At 38.3% G+C, this 23,785-nt stretch overlaps 1 protein-coding gene across 1 annotated transcript in view; it reads left to right on the top strand.

The window, feature by feature from the left end:
* The first annotated feature begins 1,072 nt into the window (after positions 1–1,072).
* The window catches only part of LOC126092299 (THO complex subunit 5 homolog), a 170,567-nt gene continuing 147,854 nt past the window's right edge, over positions 1,073–23,785 (top strand). Inside the window, exons 1-4 of the mRNA XM_049907819.1 lie at positions 1,073–1,232; positions 1,470–1,819; positions 13,458–13,533; positions 14,512–14,697. Coding sequence (XP_049763776.1) covers positions 1,134–1,232; positions 1,470–1,819; positions 13,458–13,533; positions 14,512–14,697 — 711 coding nt within the window. The 5' untranslated portion in view covers positions 1,073–1,133. The remainder of the gene's footprint in view (positions 1,233–1,469; positions 1,820–13,457; positions 13,534–14,511; positions 14,698–23,785) is intronic.

Raw genomic sequence — 23,785 nt, 5'->3', positions numbered from 1 at the left:
TACCTCCTTTGTTATTTGTTGCTGGTGTTGCTGAACGGCAAGTGCTCGTCTCTTTTCTTTTAATTCTTCCTTCCTCTCCAATTTGTGTTTTGCTGCAGAGCTTGTCGTTTGCTTGATATCATCTGCAGACACATCACTCTTTCAAAATTTTAGAATCTTATTGTATTCATTGATATAGGTAATTTGAGTAACCAATTTTTAGTTTAACAACTGCTACGTTGGACTCGGGAATTATTTCCTACATATAACCCGCAATTTATGTAATGTTTGGTCTCACGAAGTTTATACAACACATTTTTTTGGTTACATATATTAAGTTTATGTATTTGTTCATCCAAAAATGTTTGAAGATTGTGGGAAGCGTCATTGATTTCTAAATATTGCTTCCCCCCCCCCCTACACACACACACACACACACACACACACACACAACTGCAGAAGATCAAACATAGGTTGCTGTTTTTGTAGTACCAGACGCTCGAAAGTGTACCTGCCGACCAATGTTTTCACTTTTTCCAGTAATGAAATGCGACAGAATGCTCGTGTTTCGAAGTTCTGCTATCATTGAGCAGTAGTGGAAGGAAAGTGGCACAAAAAACTACAACCAAGTTCAACTTTACGTGGTATGGCAGAAGTTGCATCTCTTACATTGCGCCACTAAAAACTGGAAATTCACTCATACACCTGTATTGTAACTGCAGTCTACCACTAGCTGTGGCGTCACTTTTGTCGCGTATGTGAATCCGACTATACTGATGTTCAGGAGAAATTCCACTCCCTGGAATTCTCAGTTTTATAAATGTGGAGGAAGTGGGGGAGGCCTCCTCCCTCCCCGAATGAGCCACTGTTCATATACATTGTAACACTATTTGTTCTGATTAAGCAGTATTTTGGTCCTGCTTTATTTGTTTAATGCACTCGACTTGCATGTGCCCTAATAACTTTTTACTGTTTTTTTCGCAAAAGAGTCAGAAATCTAACGATTTCAACCCCAATTACTCGGTTGCTAGACAAAGGTCGATATATCTTTCGTATATGCACAATCAGAGTGTATGAGTGCTGCAGTTGTTGTCGTTAGGTAGAATCTCTGCATTGTGTGTTTACCGCATGTGTAAATAATTGTGGGAGAGACAATGAACGAAAAGGATAATATACCGCCTAAAAAACGTCGCAAGGGTACCTCCGGTGCTTCATCAGGTTCAATAAAAGTTTCTGATGGCGATGTATATAAGGTATTACGAAGTAATTGCTGTTTTCGCTTTTTTATTCTATGAGCTGAAATGAAACAACAATAATTTTATTTTGCATTTCCACGAAATGACAACGTTTGCTAGACTGAAGTTAAATATTTCAACCTCAAATCTGTTTCGAAACATATGCCTTTTGCAACCAAACATATTCTTGACTCTCACATAAGACTATTGCTTTGAATTTACATGCCCGTCTTACTATATCGTGTATATTTGCAGAATGTCATTGAATTTGAAGAGACGGAAGCACAACTGAGGGATGCAACATATGACAGGAAACGGTTTCATGAAATATGCAATGAATATCGTAACTTAATGGTTGAGATTAGCGAGCTAAAGACCCAGGGCAGTCAGGCCGCCGATAAAATAAATGAGAAAAGAATACAAGGATGTTTGTTGTTCGTTCTTTTGAAAAAGTTGAATCGTCTAGAAAAGTTTAGAACCAAACAATCAAGAGAGACACTGTACAAAGCTAAGCAACAGTTAGATAGCTATCATCTACAGCTGCAGAACCTTCTGTATGAAATTCTACACGTGAAGAAAGAAGTTACAAAATGCCTCCAGTTCAAGTAAGTACTATCATGTAATTAAACTTTCTTGTTCGAGCGCCCCGTTTTATATAGATATGAAAGACCAGACGTAAAATGTTTACCTTGAGTAGTAATATAACAACTTACAACACCAGTTTAATTTAAGAGCGATAGTTCCATAGTGGACCCCTTGCATTTTTAGAACTGTTAAGTGCCCTAAATATGGTACAATACAACAAAGTTTGTTTGTATTTTTTAAAAGATGAAAAACGTATTAATAATAAAGTATAACCTGATTTTAAATGAAAGTATATTTAATTCTGTAACGTTACAAATGTAGACTATTGCACTGCTTCGTTTTACTGACTGGAACTCATAGATGTGATGTGGTTGGTCCAGAATACCATACAAGACTGACATTCATAATGTATATCAAATATAGAAGGTTGATGTCTCTGAAATGAAATGGAGAACTGAAAGTAATATATATGTATATGCTAATTGGAATTTTTCTGCGGAGAACATTTTTGAAATATTTATGGCATGATGCTTCTTTCAGAGTGAACTACAAAAATTTCTTTATTTATTTTTTCTATTTTAAGTAATATAGAGCCAACCAACATTTGCTAGGAACTGTTTACAATTACTACTTAAATATGACACTAATACAATATAATAATAATATAAGAAAATCACTGTCTTTTTTTTATTTGTCATGGACATCAACACGACCATTAAAGACAAAATAGTTTCCTCATCTCATATATCCCATCCCAGTAGCAACACTGTTTTTATAAGAAAAATGTCTTGGTCATTTAACTTAAAAATTAGTCTGTCCTTGCCACAAACTGTAGAGCCACAACTTACAGATCGTTTTGCAGTACATTTTGTATGGTACAGAAATATGTGTAGCTGTGTGACTTCCTCTTTTCTACTCCTCACCAATTGAGGTGACACAATGGTTAGCACACTCGACACTCATTTGGGAGGAAGGCATATCAAATTTCTGTCCAGCTATTCACATTTAGGTTTTCCATGCTTTTCCTAAATCACTCCTGGGATGTGTCCTTTGAAAAGGCTGTGGTTGCTCTTCAAAGAGATGTCCGAATTGGAATCGGTCTCCTCAGTTTCTGTTTTGTATACTTGCCATAGCTTTTGTCAAAGGTATAGCTTTGCCTTTTGGTTAACTCAGTTTTTGGTTTGGAGGCTTTTCTTTCTCAGCAGTGAGTTTGGTGTAGTCCTCTGAGGTTGTACCTGTGATTATGGGTCTGTCTGATTGCACTTGGCCACAGGTTCATCACTTTTTTTACTCTCTGAAAGAGAAAATTCTCAAAACTTGCTGCAGATTCACTCTTGCAAATAGAGATTATATTACTTCTTAAAGAACTAATAGCTTCAACTGCTCCTCCATCACAGCAAAGTGGTGTGGTATCATTTTAAGAAGGGCTGTGATCCACGTCAAGACTACCACTAGTGACATTAATTAGTTCATTTAATTTTGTTTTGCCTTGCTTGTTATATTTCTGAACTTTTTTGGTATCCAGTCAATGAACAGGACACACTGATCACCTTTTGTAGGGACAAATTAACGCCTTTTTTAAGCCTGAAATTATGTTTTCCAGCTACAAAGCATTTGACCTTACATTGCAGACAAGATCCATAAATTCTGATTTAGCCAATGTTGCCTGATTGCTTCTTTGCCATTGAACCAACTCAGTATTCCACCTGCCCTTGAATGGCATGAAGCAACACTAAATTTCACAATCAGTTCTAGGGATCAAATGTATCACATTTTGGAATAGAGCATTTCACATTTAAGGATTATATTGACTGTTAGATAATTGTATCCAATAAATGTGACCAAAATGAATAATCCCGCAAACGGAGCACAATTTTCTATGTACACAAATTTGATGGATACAAAATCGGTATTTTCATGATGTGACTGAAGTTCAAGGTCTGCTTGCACATTTATTGGTGTTTGTCAAAATTATTTCTTTCCTCAAAAGGGTGAAGTTAATTGGGAAAACAGATGATGACAGAATGTTCCTAAATAATGGCAGCATATATAACACTAAGAACATTTATGATATGTATGGTTTTCTTCTTGCCCTTTTTGGCAAATTTCAGCTCTTATCAGGGAAATACGAAAGCATCCGATCCAGCCCGTCTGCTTTGACCCATGACTTCACAAATATGGCGGAAATGACCATAAACCACAATTCCAATATGGCGCATATAAAGTCGGTACGTACACATTATGAGGACGAAAATACATCGAAAAACACACACACACACACATTCCACAAAAAGCCTACTGACACTAACAGGACAAGTGCGGGAAATGGGGTGTTTTTATGTGGGGGCAAACTAAATATAAACATATTTAGACACCCACCACCATACAAAACCACACAAAACGACGAAAAAAACCGATATCACAAAACTCCCCAAATACCACTAAACACAATATCATCTGGAATTGGACCCTTCTCTTGACCTATATAGCTCAACAGCAGCTCCCGATCCCATAAATTAGTATCAAACACTTTCCTTGCCCTATATAGCTCAAAAACATCTCCCGATACCAATATCAACATACACAACCACACATTGGGATCGAACACTTCCCTTGACCTGCGCACTGTTAATTTTATCCGTCATATCCATTCCTGAACAAAAACAATAACCGATTAATTTTACTAAAATTACCACACGATGTACAGCGAACAACACTAAATTAACCTCCACACAAAATCGTTAACTCACTGAAACAAATTCCACTACAAACACAGCCGACACACTAACAGTTCTGGATAATGGGCAAAAGCAAACTGAGCCCATTACACTACACAAATGAAAACCCTGCACATACCACCAGAGAGCACAACAAACCACAACACGATGACATCTACAAACACGCCACACTCACAAACCAAACTCCACGCCGTCATGACGTCACACCCGACAACACCCTTACGTCACGGGTCAAAGCCGACGCATGGGATTGGACGCTTCTGTCGACCCCTTATCAGTTTTAGAACCTTAATTTATGTGGCATAATCCATATCACTTCAGGCAGGTGGGTTACCTTCGAGTCTTTGATGTTATTGGATTTAGCATTCAGGAATAAGTAAGAAACACATTCCTCCCCTCCCCCTCCAAAAAAAAATACAAAAAATCGTGCCCCGAGATACAGGCCTCTAAAGATGACCCTGCAAACACCATTTTGGAAATGCGAATTTTGGAGGAAATTGTAAAAAAAAAAAATGTTTATTTCTGTTGTCTTTGTTGTAGTTATTTCTTATCAAATTTTTTTGTTGCAGTTATTTCTTTCCACTCTCATTCTTCCTCTATTGATGCAAAATCTGCATCATCTGCACCATGGGAGGCTTCACTTTGTTCAGATACTATCATTGTTGTAATTCTGTCAAAACATTTAGAACACAAAAAGTCATCACTGGAAACACTTTCACTTTGAAACAGAGTCATCAGATGAGAACACTTATTCCCAACCTGAACAATGTCTGTTTTTCGTTTGTCTTATATATCACTCTTTTATGGATATGCAAATGGTCAGCACACTTTACTCTCCTGTGGCCCCAGTCAGAAGACATTTCAAACAGACCTTTCCACAAAACACTCTGCAGCAGTGTCAGCTGACAAAATCCTCACAAAACTCACTGGATGGTCTCACATTTCTTAGAAGCCTCTGCAGTAAACAAATTAGCAATGAACAATTACAGTACAGAAACTTGCAATGAACAGCCATGATAAAGAAACTTACAAGAAGCTACAACAAAGAGTGAGAAAAATTTGCAACAATGAAAGTGGAAAGAAATAACTGCAACAAAGAAAGTGATCAGAAATAACTGCAACAAACACAATAGTAATAAACATTGTAACAAAAAAATTAGTAAGAAACAACTTCAGTGAAGACATACATTACCCTTGAAAGTTAAAAAAAATGATTTTTAAAAATAAAATATGTCCAACTTAAAAGTGGAAGCTCTTCTTTACAGGGAATATAGTACTATGTGGTACTAATCAACAGGGGAAAAAAAATTCTGTAAATTATAAAAAAATTCAAGAGGCAACAGTAAAAGAACTTTCGACAGATATATCCAAATGGAGGATACCATTGTAATCATATAGCAATTATCTTTCAAATAAAAATCTCCTAACAAAATATCTAGAACTGTTACAGAGATACAGCATTTTAAAATTTTTTCTGAAGTTGGCATCTTCAAAATGGTGTTCACGGTGTCATCTTTGGAGGGCTGTATCTTGGGGCTGGAATTTTTTTGGAGAAAAGAAAAAAAATGTGTTTCTTACTCTAAATCCAATAACATCTGAGACTATGAAGGTAACCCCCCTGCCTGATGGATTATGCCATTCAAAGCTGTATCGAAAATTGTGGTCAGTCATAGATCACTATCCTCACTATGAAATGCCTTTGTGCAGTCCTGACACCATATTGCCATGTTCTTTGATCATCAGGAGACAAATGATACCAACTGGATTCAGATATGTAGGCCCTATATCTAGTACCTCCTGCGGCAGAAGTCGAACACGCGCCAAAAGAAATGGACGTGGCCAGCCCATAGAGGGCTCCGCGGCAGCTCGTCTGCACAGCGAGGGCACCACCTCTACACCACGTGCAAACTGCGGCCAATAGCCGCTCCCTCCGGTTTCGTATATAAGGACCTGCTCTGCCCTAGTCCAGTCAGTCTGGTACTCGCTCTGGATTGCATCTCTATCTCGGCGGTACTGCGTTCTGGTCGTTGTTCGTTGTTGACATTTGCCTGGCTCTTGTTCCGACTGGGTTTACTGTTGGTGTTTGGTGTTGTGGTTTCTACAAGCCTCCATTGTTTATCTCTTCCTTGTTGTGTCGGTTGTTGTCGGTTGTCGTTGGTCTGTAGTTCGACTTGTCCTTGTGTTTACCCGGTGGTGCATGCTCCACCGCCGGCGGCTTCCCCGCCTGGCGGTTCCGATCCCGCAGCCCAAGGCGTTCCCGCAGTTGGTTTTGGTTACTACACTATACTGTTGTTGGACAAAAATATGGAAATGCTGCAAGAAATGCATACTTGAACATAAATGCAGGTCCGATCCAACCCTGCAGGTTGAGCTGTTGTGTTTGAGCACTGACAACACCTGTGCAATGCCCTCAATATGTTGTAAGTGTCAGTCCTGTTCAGATCAGTGTTCTGTGAGGTTCTAAGTGCATTATGTCGGAGTTAAGTGAGTTTGAACTTGGGCTAATTGTTAGTGCTAGTATGGTCTGTGCTTCTGTAACCAAGATAGCCGAAGTGCGTAGTGTTTGAAGAGGCATCATGTTGATGAAAGTGGAATGACATCTTCCTGTTAGTTACAATACAGATGAAAATGTGGTTTGAATGACCATGAGGCATGGTCATTGAAGAGGATTGTGACAAAAAGTAAGAGGACAAGCTGCAAAAGTCACTACAGAGCTAAATGATACAGTGTCAAATTGTGTCAGCACCAAAATAACATGAAAGGGGCTCCATAAGCAGAAAATTGCAGAGTGAGCTGAAATTCCAAAACTACTTATCAGTGATGTGCCGAAGCCACACTGTTTCCAACTTCTAGCACAGTTTACTTCCCAAGAGTGCAACATGGAGGGACTTCAGTGCTGATTTGGGCAGCCATATCACATTATCCCATGGGCCCCACGATTACTCTGTAACGTCACATTATTGCCAATGGTTATATGACCAATTTAGTTGACCAGGTCCATCCATTGGTATACACTGTTTGTTCCGCAATGTTGATCCTGTGTTCCAAGATGACACGACCCCTGTTCACACAGCTCACATCGTCCAGGACTCAGGACTGGTTTTGTGAGCACAAGGATGAATTGTTCTATCTCCCTTGGCCACCGCAGTCACCAGATCTCTATATTATTGAGCCATTGTGGTCTACCTTGGAGATAATGGTGCACGATCATTATCCAGCTCCATCATCATTACCAGATGTAGCCACAGTTTTGTAGGAAGAATAATATAGTGTTACTGTGAGAGCCACACAGAACCTGTGTTTATCCATTCCGAGATGACCGGGAGCTGTTTTGAATGCCAACCCATTTCCTACATCATATTAGACAGAGTAATGTGTTGTATTTCAGACGTATCCATGTTTCTGTCCAACTCCTCTATTTCAGCAACCAATATGTAGATAATGTAGAGTGGAATTCCTCAGCAATCAGTTTTAGGTGTCATCCTCATTGTCATCACAGTTAATGATATTGTAGCTATTGTTATCACTAACAACTTTTACCTCCATGTCAGTTCCACATACAGTGAACTATGAAGCAGCAATGCCAGGGACCCATTTGGAAGTAAAAACTCTAGGCCTTGAACCATGGGTATCATTTTTTTCCTATGCAAATTTGAATTCTGCATTGTATCAGATTATCAGATTCAGGTGTGCATCCCCGTTGTGAGGTTTATCTATGTAACCAGTTGCTTGAAGTCATATGAGCAGTTCAGTTTTAGCAATAAGTCATCATGGCTATCTCATTATTAAGGGCCATACAAAAATATAAACTTGGTGTCCTACAGTTTTTGTAAGTAGCTGTAGCCGGAAACACCGCAAAAGCTTTAATCAAGCCTTAACAAATTAGAGCTCACTGTGTGGAAAGTTTCATCTTCATCATCATCATCATCATCATCATCATCTTGCCTCCTTTGCCTCTACTAGTCTGTTTTTAATGCCCTCTGTGCTTCATGTGTCATGTTGTTTTGCAGAATTCCTCAACTTCATGTAGTTCAAGGTCGCCAATTTTGATGTTAATTTTTTTGCTAATTTTATTTCTGCACTCATTACTTTTGTCTTTCTTATGTACTGTCAGTACATATTCTGTACTAATTAGACTGTTCACTCCTTTCAACAGTTCCTGTAATTCTTCTTCACTTTCACTGAGTATAAGAGTTTCGTCAGTGAATTTTAATCCAGCTTATGAACCTTTCTTTTATTTCCTTCTTTGCTTCTCCAATGTGTAGATTGAACAGTGGGAGCGAAAGTGTGCATCCATGTCTAACAACATCTTTAATCCAAGCATTTCGTTCTTGGCCTTCTGTTCTTATTGTTTGCTCTTAGTTCTTATGTTGCATATTACTTGTCTTCCCCTGTACCTTACTCCTGTTTTTCTCAGAATTTTGAACATCTTACAGATTACATGGTCAAACACCACTTCTTCTAGGTCAACAGATTGAATGAATGTACATTGATTTCTCGTAAGTCTTGCTTCCATTGTCAAGTATGCCAGGACTTTCTCTTCTTTGTCTTTTCCTTTTCTAAAGCAAACTTATCTTCATCTAACAACTCATCGAGTTTCTTTTCCATTCTTCTGCATTTATTCTTGTCAGTAACTTGGATGCATGAGATGCTAAGCTGATTGTGCAATAGTTCTTATGCTGCGTGCAATAGTTCTTATGCTTCTCTGCCTTTGCTATCTTCAGGATGTTGTGGATAATATTTTCCAAAAGTCAGATAGTACATCTCCTGTCTCATTGATTCAACATACCAATTTGTATAGTCATCTGGTTGCCACCTCCTGCAGTGGCTCTAGAAATTCTATGGGAACGTTGTCTATCTCTGCTGTCTTATTTGATCACAAGTCTTTCAGATGAGATTATGATGTTTGGTTTTTGGGGCACTCAACTGCGCTGTCATCAGCGCCTGAACAAAGCCCCAATTTTTACAAATCCAATCTAGCCACTGTCACGAAAGGATGGTGGTGGTGGTGGTGGGGGGGGGGGGGGGGGGTGAAATGATGAGGACAACACAAAACACCCAGTCCCCATGCAGAGAAAATCCCCAACCCCGCTGGGAATTGAATCCGAGATCCCATGATCCAGAGGCAGTAATGCTAGCCATTAGACCATGAGCTGCGGACAAGTCTTTCAGAGTTCTTATAAAGTAACTCTAATACTGGCTTCATTATGTCTTCCATATCAACTCCCATTTCTTCTCTTATCATGCCATCAGACAAGTTGTTCCATCTCATTAAGGCCCTCAGTGTACTTCCTGGCCCATTTTCTCTTCTGTGTTTCAAAACATAATTGTCATTACAGTCTTAATATTGACTGCCTTGTGTTTAATTTCACCACAAGTTGTTGTGACTTCTCTGTGTGCTTTTGACTTCTCTGTGTGCTTACTCAGTCATTCCAACAACATTTCTTTTTAGATTTCTTCACATTTTTCCGGAGACCATTTTACCTTGGCTTCTCTACAGCTCCTAAATGACTTATAGTGCTGTATTTCTGTCTTTACCTGAATATTTTAGTACTGATTTCTTTTGTCATATCACTTAAAATGTTTCTTCTGTTACTCAAGCTTTTGTGTACCTCTTTTTATCTTTCCAACTTGTGCCCATTTTATAGAGATGTCCATTTGTCTTCAACTGAAACACCTAGTGTGTTTTTCATTATTGCAGTATCTACAGCCTTAGAGAATTTCAAATGCACTTCATCATTCCACACCACTGCAGTATCCCAGTTCTTTCCACATTGGTTCTTCTAGATGATCCTCTTAAATTTCTGTCTACTTCTGATCATTACAAATTGTGATCAAAGTCTGTATTGCTCGTGTGTTACGGTGCAGTATCTGATTTCAGAGTCTCTATCTGACCATCTGTTTCCAGGTCTTTTCCAGGTACACCTCTGCCTCATGTGATTTTTAAACAGTGTACAATATTTGTTGTTGTTGTGATCTTCAGTCCTGAGACTGATTTGATGCAGCTCTCCATTCCACTCTATCCTGTGCAAGCTTCTTCATCTTCCAATACCTACTGCAGCCTACACTTCTGAATCTGCTTTGTGTATTCATCTCTTGGTCTCCCTCTATGATTCTTACCCTCCATGCATCCAGTACTAAATTGGTGATCCCTTGATGCCTCAGAACATGTCCTACCAACCGATCCCTTCTTCTAGTCAAGTTGTGCCACAAACTCCTCTTCTCCCCAATTCTATTCAATACCTCCTCATTAGTTATGTGATCTACCCATCTCATCTTCAGCATTCTTCTGTAGCACCACATTTTGAAAGCTTCTATTCTCTTCTTGTCCAAACTATTTATCGTCCACGTTTCACTCCCATACATGGCTACACTCCATACAAATACTTTCAGAAACGATTTCCTGACACTTAAATCAATACTCGATGTTAACAAATTTCTCTTCTTCAGAAATGCTTTCCTTGCCATTGCCAATATTTGTTATCACTAACTAAAATTTGAGACAACACAGTCTTTCTCAATCCTATTACCAAACTCATATTCTCCAAAAACTCTGTCTTCTGTTTCCTCCCCAACTACATCGTACCAATCTCCAATGATTATTAAATTATAACTCCTTTACATTGAGTTTTCCTTTCAATATCTTCATATGTTTTATACTTTCTTTGTCTCTTCACCTTTTGCTTGTGATGTCAGCATGTATATCAGAAGTATTTTTGTTGGCATTGGCTTGCTGTCGATTGTTGTTGAGAACTACCCTATCACTGAACTGGTCATAGTAACTAATTTTGTGCCCTACCTTCCTATTCATAAAGTACCCTGCACTCATTATAACATTTTGTAGAGCTGTTGGTATTATTCTGTATTCATCTGACCATAAAACCTTAACTTCTTCGGATTTCACTTCAGTCACCTCCGCTATATACACACTTCACCTTTACTTTTCTGTTTTCAGGTTTCCCAGCTTCCCTGTCATGTTCAAACTTCTGATATTCCATGCTCTGTCATTCAGTCTTTGTTGTCTCTGTTGCGACAACTCATATTAACTGTCAGCAGACATGGTTGATTATATTAGAGGACACATATAGCTATTAAAGATACCAGTTTTAAATGATTATCATTCAAGAAATTTCCTACACTATAATAGCACTTGCTTGTGAGGGTGTTTTTCTAGACCTGCTTCAGTATTTTTTGAATTTAGGTCAGATTTACACTTCCAAATTTTATCTATAAATTTCATTCCCATTTAAAGTGTTCTTTCACTGTTTGTGTGTGGCAAAGTAACATGTAGCTTGATCAGTGTCGTACACTGATGCAGGGATGAGTGGCTCCCAAAAATTTGTGAGTTTAACTCTGAAAAAATGAAAATTTGTGTTACATATACTTGGAATGGATGTTGGGTTTGGGTTTTCAAGTAGAGATTTTCAGTATTATTTATTTTAGCCCCCACTATGGCTCTATTAACCTTTTTCTGTAGTCTAGAAGTTTTGAGTAGATTTGTTTTTTCAGATCCCCAGAAAATAGTACTGTATGTAATGAGTGAAAAAAATATACAGGTGTTTTTTTACAGATAAATAAATTATATTGTTTAATACATTCATGATATAAACAAGACTATTCTGTCGACTCATTATACTGTCCACATGATTAAACTCCTTCAGCAGCAGTACTTTCAGCTTCCTGCCTTCCTTGAATCAAACCTAGATGTAGACAGGTTTCTTTGCAAGGCACAGTGAAGAAGTCTGCTGTGGAAAGTTCATGACAAAGAATTGTGACAATGAGTCTCAACAATGCTTCACAGTGCATACCAAGCTTCATAAGAGGAGTGCTTTAATACAAATTAAACATGGACATGATGTGTGTTTTTCATATTCTTTTCTTTTATTTGTGCCCCTTCAGCCAGCCTCCAATACATATTGAATCACTCACACACCCATCATTTGCATACAATATTTACATTGGTTGTAAATATGTTACTTAAATCACAGTGTTCTCCCACCGTTGCAGTGAGATGTCATGCCAGATGCCAATCCAATATGGGGTACACAACATTCATGTCTCCATACAGCTTTCCTTCCATGCTCTGCTTATGTCACATAAGCTGTATGAAAGTAATGATATTCAGTTGCTTAACATTATTCTCTGAAATTTATCCATAACTCTGTGTGTGCAGTGGCCCACAAACAAGATACACTACACCACACAAGTTGTCCACCTGTAGGTACTTAATGATATTCGTATGAAGCCGGGCCAGGTCGTCAGTATATCTATAAAACGTTTGTTAATCTCATTCTTGAGATTCTAACTGTCAAGTTGGAAATAGCTGGGCCGGTTCGTTAGTATTTCTACAAAATGTTTGTTAATCACATTCTTGAAATTCTGACTGTCAAGTTGGAAATAAGTGTGTACTTTCTTTGTAAAGCAAAAGTGGCCAAACTGGAAATTTTTCTGTGATAGTGCAGTATACGCTGTCATTTGAAATTATTGTTCCCTGTAAAGGGTCCTTGTGACTTCAAATCAAGAAAACTGACCAGCCATCTGATGATCCTTGACATCCTAGCCACCAGGGGATACCCAGTTGTATACATTGCATACTGCAAAGGGATCACACTGTGCTACTGACATGTATGCTGAAATAATTTCTTGTAGGTGAAGGGTACTGATACCAGTCAGTCAATACCAGTATGATGGCTCTGAATGAGTGTATGAAATGTGGGTAATAATCTTGCAGGGAAGACAGTATCTCTGTGCAAGGAAGTAGAACAGTGATGTCTTCAGTAGAAAGAAATGTCAATAATGCAAACGACTGAAACCTATGTCACTCTCTTAACAGATTTTTATTATTCTGATGTTCCACTTTCATGTCATAAAATGAAGAGTTTAAACCTAAACATATGCAAATGTACCTTTTTCTTTGCAGGTCAAAGGATGAGGAGATAGAATTGGTATCAGTGGAAGAATTCTATAAAACAGCTCCTGAATCAATCACAAGACTGGTAAGAAATTGTGTATCATTGTTCTCTTTAGATACTAAATTTTCTGTGATCCTTACTGTAAGAGTCACATCTAGTTTGCCTTGTGATCTCAAATAGTGTAAAGTCACATGATCGCTCAGATTACCGACATCACATTTTCATTTGTTAAAGCTTGCTGAGCAATTTGGTGGTAGCACAGGCATAACACGTGTATTATGGCTATGCCTAATTGAACATGGTTCTATTGAACCTGTTGTTTGTTCCATCAAAAAGTGATTGTTATTTTAGTATTTCTGCTGGAACAAACTGTAGTGACACATTATTAAGTTACTTAACATTATCTGTTCCGGTTTCCTGACTGTGTTCTTTAGGTCTTGTCACTTATAATCAGTGTGCGATTTGCAGGGGGGGATGGGGGGGATTCCCCCCCCCCCTCCCCTCTGCATCAGACCATCCCCTCCTCTGGTTTTAGTTTATGCATCCCAACCTGGTATGTTTATTTCCCACACACTGGAGTAAAACTTTACATATAATTTAAATTTGTGGAGCCAAACACCGAAAGTTTTTAGTAAGTCTTATTATTAATACTATTAATATGTTTCAGTTCATCAGAATAAGTACAGCTTTTCACAAATGTGCCTCTACTTTTTGAATTCCTCTCGTATACCTGTATGTAGATGATTTTGTAAATAAACTTTACCTATAATGTACTTTTAAAGATATAACAAGGGATGGCTTTTCTGATGGTGCATACGCGTGAATAGTGAGTTTCGGCATTAACATCTATTTATAAATAGCTGTTTAACCATGCGTAACACCACGGTCCAAGCTAGTAACATATATAATTCTACTAATCCCCTAAGACATCGCCCCCATTGGTAAAAGCACAAATCGCACCCTGCTTATAATTTAAGTAAGAAGTGGCTCTTATTTACACATAGTCAGTAAATGTGCTCTGTACTAAAAGATTCATTACAATGTTATCGAATTTTGTTTAAGGAACTGACGCAGAATGATATGCACCAGTTGAAACTGGCGAGATTGGAATGGGAACTTGAGCAGCGCAAACAGCTCGCAGCTCTCTGTCATAAACTGCAGGGTGATAAGGAGCTGGTAGCGAAAGAAATACAGAAGAAAAGAGAACTTCTCGATAATCTTACCCCTCGCCTAAAAACTATACTCGAGGTTTGTTCACAGTATAGCAATAATAATTAGTAGCTGGAGCATAGTGATAATGATTGGGTTATGGTTTGTTTATATTGTGGAATTTTGTATGTTACCATTGTAATTATTACTCCAGTATAGCTAAATGTGTATATGTGTGAAAGTTAAGATACAGCTCATTTTCTGGGCACAGCCATTTGAATATCAATCTTCGCTTGGTACTTTTCGAGAGGAATTGGCGTAGTGCTTGCATCTACACCTACATCTAACACTTGGTTTTCTACCACCACCACCACCACCACCACCACCACCAACAACAACAACAACAACAACATCAACAATAATAATAATGCTATGTTACACACACACACACACACACACACACACACATACACACACACATGCGCACGTCACAATCACCACTATGAGATGATGTAAGGTAAGATAACTAATATGTAACCACCAAAAGGATATCAGATAGAAGGGTTTGCACCAGTCTGTGAGCAACACAAGTAGGTAAATAAATAAATCTTGCATTCTTCCCAATACTGATTTCTGCACAGTTTTCAACTTAGGCGAATAATGTTGCCATCATGCATACACTTTATGCAGTGATGAAGTGACCACCAGCACACACCACATTCACTTCACTCAGCAAATAAAAAAAAAAGAGTATTTCTGACATTTCCTGATAGCATACTACCATTTGCAGAAAACCTCGTTTTGATCTTGTGAATCATTTATGAGTTATGACTATTGTTATTGTGGTGTCACCACCAGACACCACACTTGCTAGGTGGTAGCCTTTAAATCGGCCGTGGTCCGTTAGTATACGTCGGACCCGCGTGTCGCCACTATCAGTGATTGCAGACCGAGCGCTGCCACACGGCAGGTCTAGATTGACTTCCTAGCACTCGCCCCAGTTGTACAGCCGACTTTGCTAGCGATGGTTCACTGACAAATTACGCTCTCATTTGCTGAGACGATAGTTAGCATAGCCTTCAGCTACGTCATTTGCTACGACCTAGCAAGGCGCCATTACCAGTAACTATTGATGCTGTAAAACATGTACCGTCAAGAGCGATGTTTCCCAATTATGGATTAAAGTTAAGTATTCCAGAAGCTACGTACGTTTTTGGCTATTCTCATTTCCGTGTCCTGTTCCAGACCTCACGCCAGCCTGCGTGAGCTTAAACGCGTGCCTTTCGGCTTCGTCATAGTGGCTTGGCTGTCTTGCCAAGCCACAACAGTTATGACCACGATTCGTGATGCGCAAGGACGTGAATGGGCACGTTGCATCAACTGTCAATTGGATATCATACCCAATAACTTGAGAATGAATTGAGATGCCATTCTGCTCTCAGGTTTAAGTAAAATGTTGATATTGTATCTGCATTTAATTCACTGTAATGTATGAGCTAAAATCAACCATCTGCAAAGTTTATGCAGTGCATTTGTATCTCTGCAAACTCTTTAAAATTTTGTGCAATGTTTTATTTAATTAGAAGAAGAGTAGTAAGTACAGTGGATTTATTATTATTTTTTTTAATTTTTTGGGTCACCAGTCTTCTGGTTGGTTTGATGCAGCCCACCACGAATTTCCCTCCTGTGCCAACCTCTTCATCTCAGAGCGTAGCACTACGTCCTCAATTATTTGTTGGATGTATTCCAGTCTCTGACTTCCTCTACAGTTTTTGGAGTGTAAGATGTCCAAAAATCAGACTTTTTTCATCTTATATTTTTTCAAAAATCAGTGATGAATATTTCATTTTGGCTTGAACACTGTCTCTCAGTGCAGGCACTAACGTTTGATGAGCATTAGAGCCATAACAAAAGCTACCAGCACAGAATGCAGAGATCAGGGCCATAGCAATGAACGGGTTAATCTAATTCCCTCAGCACTGCCTGAGTTCGCTTTATTGTGGAGGAACATGAGCCATGCCATTGTGACAGCATCCAAGTTTCATGGAGGTATAGTGTGCATGTACAATCTCATTTACAATTTGTTGTTGTTGTTGTGGTCTTCAGTCCTGAGACTGGTTTGATGCAGCTCTCCATGCTACTCTATCCTGTGCAAGCTTCTTCATCTCCCAGTACCTACTGCAACCTACATCCTTCTGAATCTGCTTAGTGTATTGATCTCTTGGTCTCCCTCTACGATTTTTTCCCTCCACGCTGCCCTCCAATGCTAAATTTGTGATCCCTCGATGCCTCAGAACATGTCCTACCAACCGATCCCTTCTTCTAGTCAAGTTGTGCCACAAACTTCTCTTCTCCCCAATCCTGTTCAATACCTCCTCATTAGTTACGTGATCTACCCACCTTATCTTCAGCATTTTTCTGTAGCACCACATTTCGAAAGCTTCTATTCTCTTCTTGTCCAAACTAGTTATCGTCCATGTTTCACTTCCATACATGGCTACACTCCATACAAATACTTTCAGAAACGACTTCCTGACACCTAAATCTATATTCGATGTTAACAAATTTCTCTTCTTGAGAAACGCTTTCCTTGCCATTGCCAGTCTACATTTTATATCCTCTCTACTTCGACCATCATCGGTTATTTTACTCCCTAAATAGCAAAACTCCTTTACAATTTAAAGATAATTAATTGTTACATTGTTTTTCCCTCCTTGCACCTTTCAGGCTTTTCTTCTCTGCTTAGTACAGGCTGGCCATTTGAGCTGCTAATATAAATACAACTGCTTCTCTTTTCTCCATAGGTATCTCTAATTTTCCTATAAGCTGCATCTTTCTTTCCTGCAGTCATGCAAGCTTCTGCAACCATGCAGTTCTCATGTGCCAATTTGCACTTCCTGTCAATCTCATTTTTTTAGATATCTGCATTCCCTTTTGCTGCATTTTAAGTCTTATTTTTCATCAGTATCTCATGCATTATAAAAGGATTACTACTGGGCACTCTTTTTGTTTGCCTATTATGATCCTCTGCTGCCTACAATGTTTTGTCTGTCGAGGATACCCATTCATCCTCTGTTCTATTTCTTATCCATGTTTCAGTCAATTGTTGCTAATGCTCCCCTTGAAAATCTTGGTAACCTCTGGTTCTTTCAACTTATCCAGGTCCCATCTCCTTAGTATACTACCCTTCTGCAGTTTCTTCAATTTCGATCTGCAGTTCACCTCCCGTAAATTATGGTCAGAGTCCACATCTCCCCGTAGAAATGTTTTGCAGTTCAAATTCTGGTTTCGAGATCTCTTTCTTATCATCATATAAACTGTTTGAAACCTTCTGGTATCTCCATGTCTCTATCATGTATTAACCTTTTCATAATTTTTAAACTAGCGATGATTCCCCTCCACCAGTCAATGTACTCCTGCTGTTTTTGCTACAGATCTGATTGGCATATAAACTTGTACCACTGAGATGCGTGTTGGCTTTATGTATGTCTTCAGCTACTACAGTAAAATCCCATATTAATGAACCTGCTTTTAAGGAATTCCCACTTTTAACAAATATTTCTGTTGGTCCAGGAAACTTCTGAAGAAGCAATGTTACTGAACCCCAGTTATAATGGAAGCTGATGTAAAAAAAAGTCCATTTTAAGGAATAAATCCAGCTGTGATGAAATTGCTAACATTTCAGTGTGATTGGAATTATTCCTTTCATTTTTGAATTAAAATGGTGTTTCAGAAAAGTCGGTAATTCACAATCAATTATTATAGCAGCTAGATAAGTTGTACTTTGTGAATGATAGTTTCGAACAATGCCAATATCTGCTTGAAGGTTACATGATATGACATCATAGAAAACTTTTCCAAGCACACAAATTGGTAGCTGTGTGTTTTTTATCGTAGTGTTGAATTCTACAGTGTGGAAGTTTTGTGTAGTTATGGCCAGAAAAAAGAGAATAGCTTCACATTCACTAGAAGCTGACATTACTCATGATGTCGAAGACAGTCGGAATTGCAAACATATTAACATGGAGAAAAAGAAATATGATTTCTTGCCATCTTCTTTGTGCAGTATGTACTGAAAAATAATGAAGCAGTCCTGAATGCTGAAACCCAAGAACCTTCCTTATTAAAAAGGGAGAATGTCCGTGCTTCATCATTGAAAGGGGCCTTTGCACCTTTAGTTTAATAGTGCAATTATCCATTCAAAATATTTACGGTTATCTGAACTGAGAGTGTGTTGACTGCATTTAGTTCTCCCCTCAGTTCCTTCGATTCTGTCATTCTGTAGAGTTCGTGTTGCAAAAATACGACAATAGGAGATAGAAAAAGAGTGCTGCAGCAAGTTTTGTGATTGCAGCTGTGTTGCTTCTTAAATTCCTTCCAAAAATTGGATTGAAGGCTTGGTATGTTACTAACCAGATTTGAGCCTCATCTTGTTATTCTTGGTAGTGAGTAAGTTCGTTATCTGGTAACTAAAAACTTTTTGGGTACTGAACTACTTTACACAGGTCTTTTAGTGTCGCGTGGTCACGCATTTATGAACTTTAAATTGACCTGTCGAATATGAGACAGTAGACAAAATACTGAACCTTGGTAGAAGACTGTTTTGTCATCGCTGCTAATGGATATGAGCCCTAAAATATTTTCGATGCTGATAGAATTATAATTTGCTTCCCTCAGAAACAGGTGTAAGATACACAGAGAAAAAAAAGAAAAGACAGAATGATGTTCTGTAGTGTGTTAGAGTGATGACAGTGAGAAGTTGCTGCCATTAATAATGTGAAAATTTTAAACTCCATTTGATTTTAAAATACTATTTTGCACATATGTTTTATTGGCAGTGCCTGGTTGATTGCTGAATTTTATATGAAGTTTCTAAGGCTTTTAAACCCCAAGACAGGTGCAGCAGATGCCCTGCACATCAAAAGATGATGACATTCCACTGGAACATTTATGTTTTGTTTCTCCCTGTTGAATGTGCTTGGTACAACTCACATGCATCTTCTAGACTTAAGCATAATTCGTCTTGTGGAAGCTAATTACAGAATGGATGCTGAGGTCAGTTTCAGTCCTCAAAAGAAAGGACATAGTGAGATTAAATACTTTACAGGCTGTGCACTTGCTTGTTACTGCATGGTATGTTGTAAGCCAACATGTGTTGAACCAGTTTACAAGTGCTGACTGTGGGCCAGCAGCAGTTGCTATAGAAGACGAGGATGATGATAATGGTTTCCCTGAATGCTTTCACAGATATTTCAACAAGTGACTCATTCAAAGACTGTGTCATGGTGATGTCATCCTGACTTTTGAAAATTAGGTAGACATAGGTGACTGAATGGTTTTGTTTTTAAGTATTAAAGTTGGGGAAGGGTGGCCATGATGATGATGATGATGATGATGATGATGATGATGATGATGTGAGGAGGAGGAGGATTCAGCTCTTGAAGTTTTGTGACAATTCTTCTCAGTATGTTATGCTGTCAGGAAAAAACAGACTGTTTCTCAATTTCTGTTTTCAAGATATAAATGGTAATATTTAATGGTATTTTTTCTTTTCGTTTACTCATATTTATCTATGCTATTACAGTAGTTGAATAAAACCACTCTTGTATATAAACAATTTCTTCTTCATTCTGGATGCTGCCTTTAAATTGAGACACCCATTGTTGATTTTACATGCAACTTCAAAATGAAGGCTTAACGAGTAAATGAAGAGTGTATGGTACTAATATATATATACTAGGATTTGCTAGTGCTAAATCATGTGCATATTTGATATGGCCTAAAAACCACAAATTCTGATTTTGAGTCACTCTATTAGCATGCAGGAGCTGAACTCCTGTTTAGGAAGAACCACCATTTAAGGAAAAAATATTTCGGTCCTCAGAGATTAATTAAAAAAGGGTTATATTGTACGATGTGTTCACTTTGCTGTTCATAGTAGCTTACATGCATTCCCATTTAGTTATTCAGTATTAGATCTCATACTGCATACACCTAAAGGTATGGTTGTCTGTGTCATAGACGTGTGCAAACCACTTCGTTCCAACAAGGTCCATGGTTTTGTGGGAGGGGAAATTTACTCATATAATTTCATTTATAATGTAAAGGTAATTAATTCTTTCATTATTCCGTTTGAGTATAAGTAATTAAGCACAAGATGTAATAATTACTAACATCGTACTACTATTTAATCTAGCATTTTACATAAAAGCAGCCTACATTGAGATAACAGTGATCTACACTAAGCCCTGTTATATCTTGAGCGATTTTACTCAAATTGAAGTTAACCAGTTAAAATGAGTCACTAGGCAAAATCAAACAGTGGAAAATCCAGGATGGAATAATGACAACATTATGAAAAGGGAGATTGCTTCTCACCATATAGTGGAAATGTCAAGTCACAGACAGGCACAACGAAAAGAATGCTAAACAAGTAAGATTTCGGCCAAAATGCCTTCTTCTGAAGTAAACACACACACCAACACATTGGCACAAACAAAGCTCTCATGTATATGACCATTGTCTCTGATCACCAAGGCCAGACTCAGGCAACTGATGTCCAAGTTTGGCCTTGGTGGCCAGAGATAGTGGTTATTTATGTGAGAGTTGTGTGTGTGTGTGTGTTTATTTATTTCTTCATAATATTGTTAAAATGTGTCACTGTGTGAAGTTGGCACCAATGGATGCACATAAAATTAAGTACAAGTATTTAAATGAAACTCTACCTCACTGAGTGAAGTGGAAAAGTGGTAAGGTGCTGCACTGTTGTTCGGCAGGGCAGTTTGGGTTGTTTTCAGTCCTTTCACCTAGATTTAGGTTTCCCATGGTTACAGAAATTGCGTAACTCAAATGCTGACATAGTTCTTTTGAAAAGAACTCTAGCTATTTCCTTCACTATCCTTCCTTAGTCTGAACTAATCTTTACTTTCTTCTTCTGAAGCAATACATTACAATGGTGTTGGAGCTCTGCCTTTGCTTATTGCTGGTCTTTGGGTATTATTAATGCTCATAAATAATCAGTGCAGTCCAGAACTGATAGCTTGCTGTTGTAAGTCATTTGTGAAACTGAATTATTTGTGGCCAAAATCATTTTTCAGTAGAGCACTGAGTAATAGAGGTAGTATTGATTGTTCCTCACATTCAGAATAGTAACTCTAACGTCTCAGCTGCACAACACAGCAACATGTCATGACCGGTTGTGACGGAGCTTGTCAAGATGTTTAACAAATGACAAAAGTTTCAGGTGGTTTTATTTAGTGAAGTTTGGCTGGCAAGGCAGTCACATAAACTCTTGCCATTTTAGCCTGAGTAGTTTTCCATTGCTAAGTTGTAACACTAGTGCAAGATTTTGTGACTGATGTGTACACCTTTCCTTGACACCTGGGTGATGCACTTACAATAACCCTTACTTTAATAACAACTAAATAGCTGATGTCTCGTGCAAGATGGCAGCTTAGAATGTCCTTTCCAGTATGTGGCAGATTCCTGATCTCACCTCGTATAATCTTTTCGCTGCTGGCTGTCTCCTGTATCTGTTCCAACCACATTGTTGCCTCTGCTCTTCAGTTTGACTCATTGATATTTGTGATCTACTTTTTCTCTCCGTTTTCATTATATTGCTTTGTGTTCTACGGTTTAGTTTCCCTTTCAGCCCTGTACTGCTGTTGATTTGAGGTAAAGCAGGGCCCAATCTGAAGGTTCACTTGAACACAAAAGCACTTTATGAGGTTTGGTCCTTGCCTTCATCCAACCTTTGAACTGACTTCGCCAATTACGATGTTTAATGTGGACTCCGAATAGTGGTGCAATTTGACATTTTTCCACATATGCAAGACTTGGCCAGAGGCAAAAGAACTGATAAGCATAAGAAAAAGAAAATCTAGGACTGATGGAGAACAGAGCTGTGGACTATATGGTTTGTGGACTCAAATGTTAGTTACAGAGTAACATTGTTGAATAAATCTCCTATTTGCTACAGATCTTTAGTAATCTCACAAGAATTATGCTGCTGTTAGCTGCACTTTATTTCATTTCTATTCTACTCACCTTTTTGTTTCTCTGTAAAGCCCTGTTGTTTGGAAACCAATTCTGTTGTTCTAACAGTTCTTAAAATTTTGTCTCCCCATACTCCATGCAGTTAATTTTGTCTTTCTGGTGTGTGTTCCTTACGCAGTAATAGTGTTATGTTCTGGAGTTTTCTGTGTATGGTGTTTGTTGCATGTGTTCTTCAACAACAAAGATTATATTAAGCACAATATATTTATGATTAAGTAACAGTTCCTATCTCTTGCGGAAATACACAAAATAAAGTATGTCTGGAGATGGATATCTCAGAATCAATACAGTCCTTTGTAAGTTTGTTGAGTAACTCATATGTCAGTGCTGGAGAACACTATTTATAGGTTCAACGGGAAATCACATCAACCACTATCTTGATGCAGCCATAGGCCACTCAAACATGCAGAGAAACATAGCTGTGCACTACCCACTTGTTGTTGGTAGGTAACAAGAAAGACCAAGTCATAGTCCAGGAAGAAACCACTTATTACAGGAGTATCAGCAATATATACACCAGGGAAGCTGCAGTAAACATCAGCTGGATGACTAGTGAGACAATGGGCATGTGTGACAGCCCTTAAATTTGTTGTGGATGTTTTACAATGTGACCTGATGATGGTGGAGGTATCCTTCTGTGCCGCACCTAGCGACCTTGCCAGATGTAAGCATAATTATATTTAGTGATCTGTTGATACGTCCGGCTGGGTGACGAGTGTGTTACCTGTCATTTCTATCACTGAATAAAATCCAGCCTTCATTCATCATGTTCAGTTTCTAAAATGCACAATGACTTTACCTTTTTTGGAGATAAGCTGCGCTGTAGTAGTTGAACGTTTGTTACAGCTTTAGATGGTATGTTTGTCTTGTGCATAGGCTGTAGGACTCCCATATCTAATTCTACTCCTTCCGCTTTATTCGGTTTCTTAGCCCACCAGGTGTGCGCAGAAGTGATGTTTTTTTTCTGAACTCTTTATGCAAACTTGAGTTTATGTATCAGTCTCATTGTTCTCATGTATATGCTACTGGATTGTTGCACATCTGTAGCCACTGCTTAATATTGTGAATTTTAATAAATTTAAAAGTTTTCAGAAAAACGCAAGAAATTTTTTAGATTCTGATTTGTGTTTAG

This window comes from Schistocerca cancellata, chromosome 7 (genome assembly GCF_023864275.1).
Source record: "Schistocerca cancellata isolate TAMUIC-IGC-003103 chromosome 7, iqSchCanc2.1, whole genome shotgun sequence".
NCBI lineage: Eukaryota > Metazoa > Arthropoda > Insecta > Orthoptera > Acrididae > Schistocerca > Schistocerca cancellata.
This window is presented reverse-complemented; position numbering and strand designations above follow the sequence as displayed.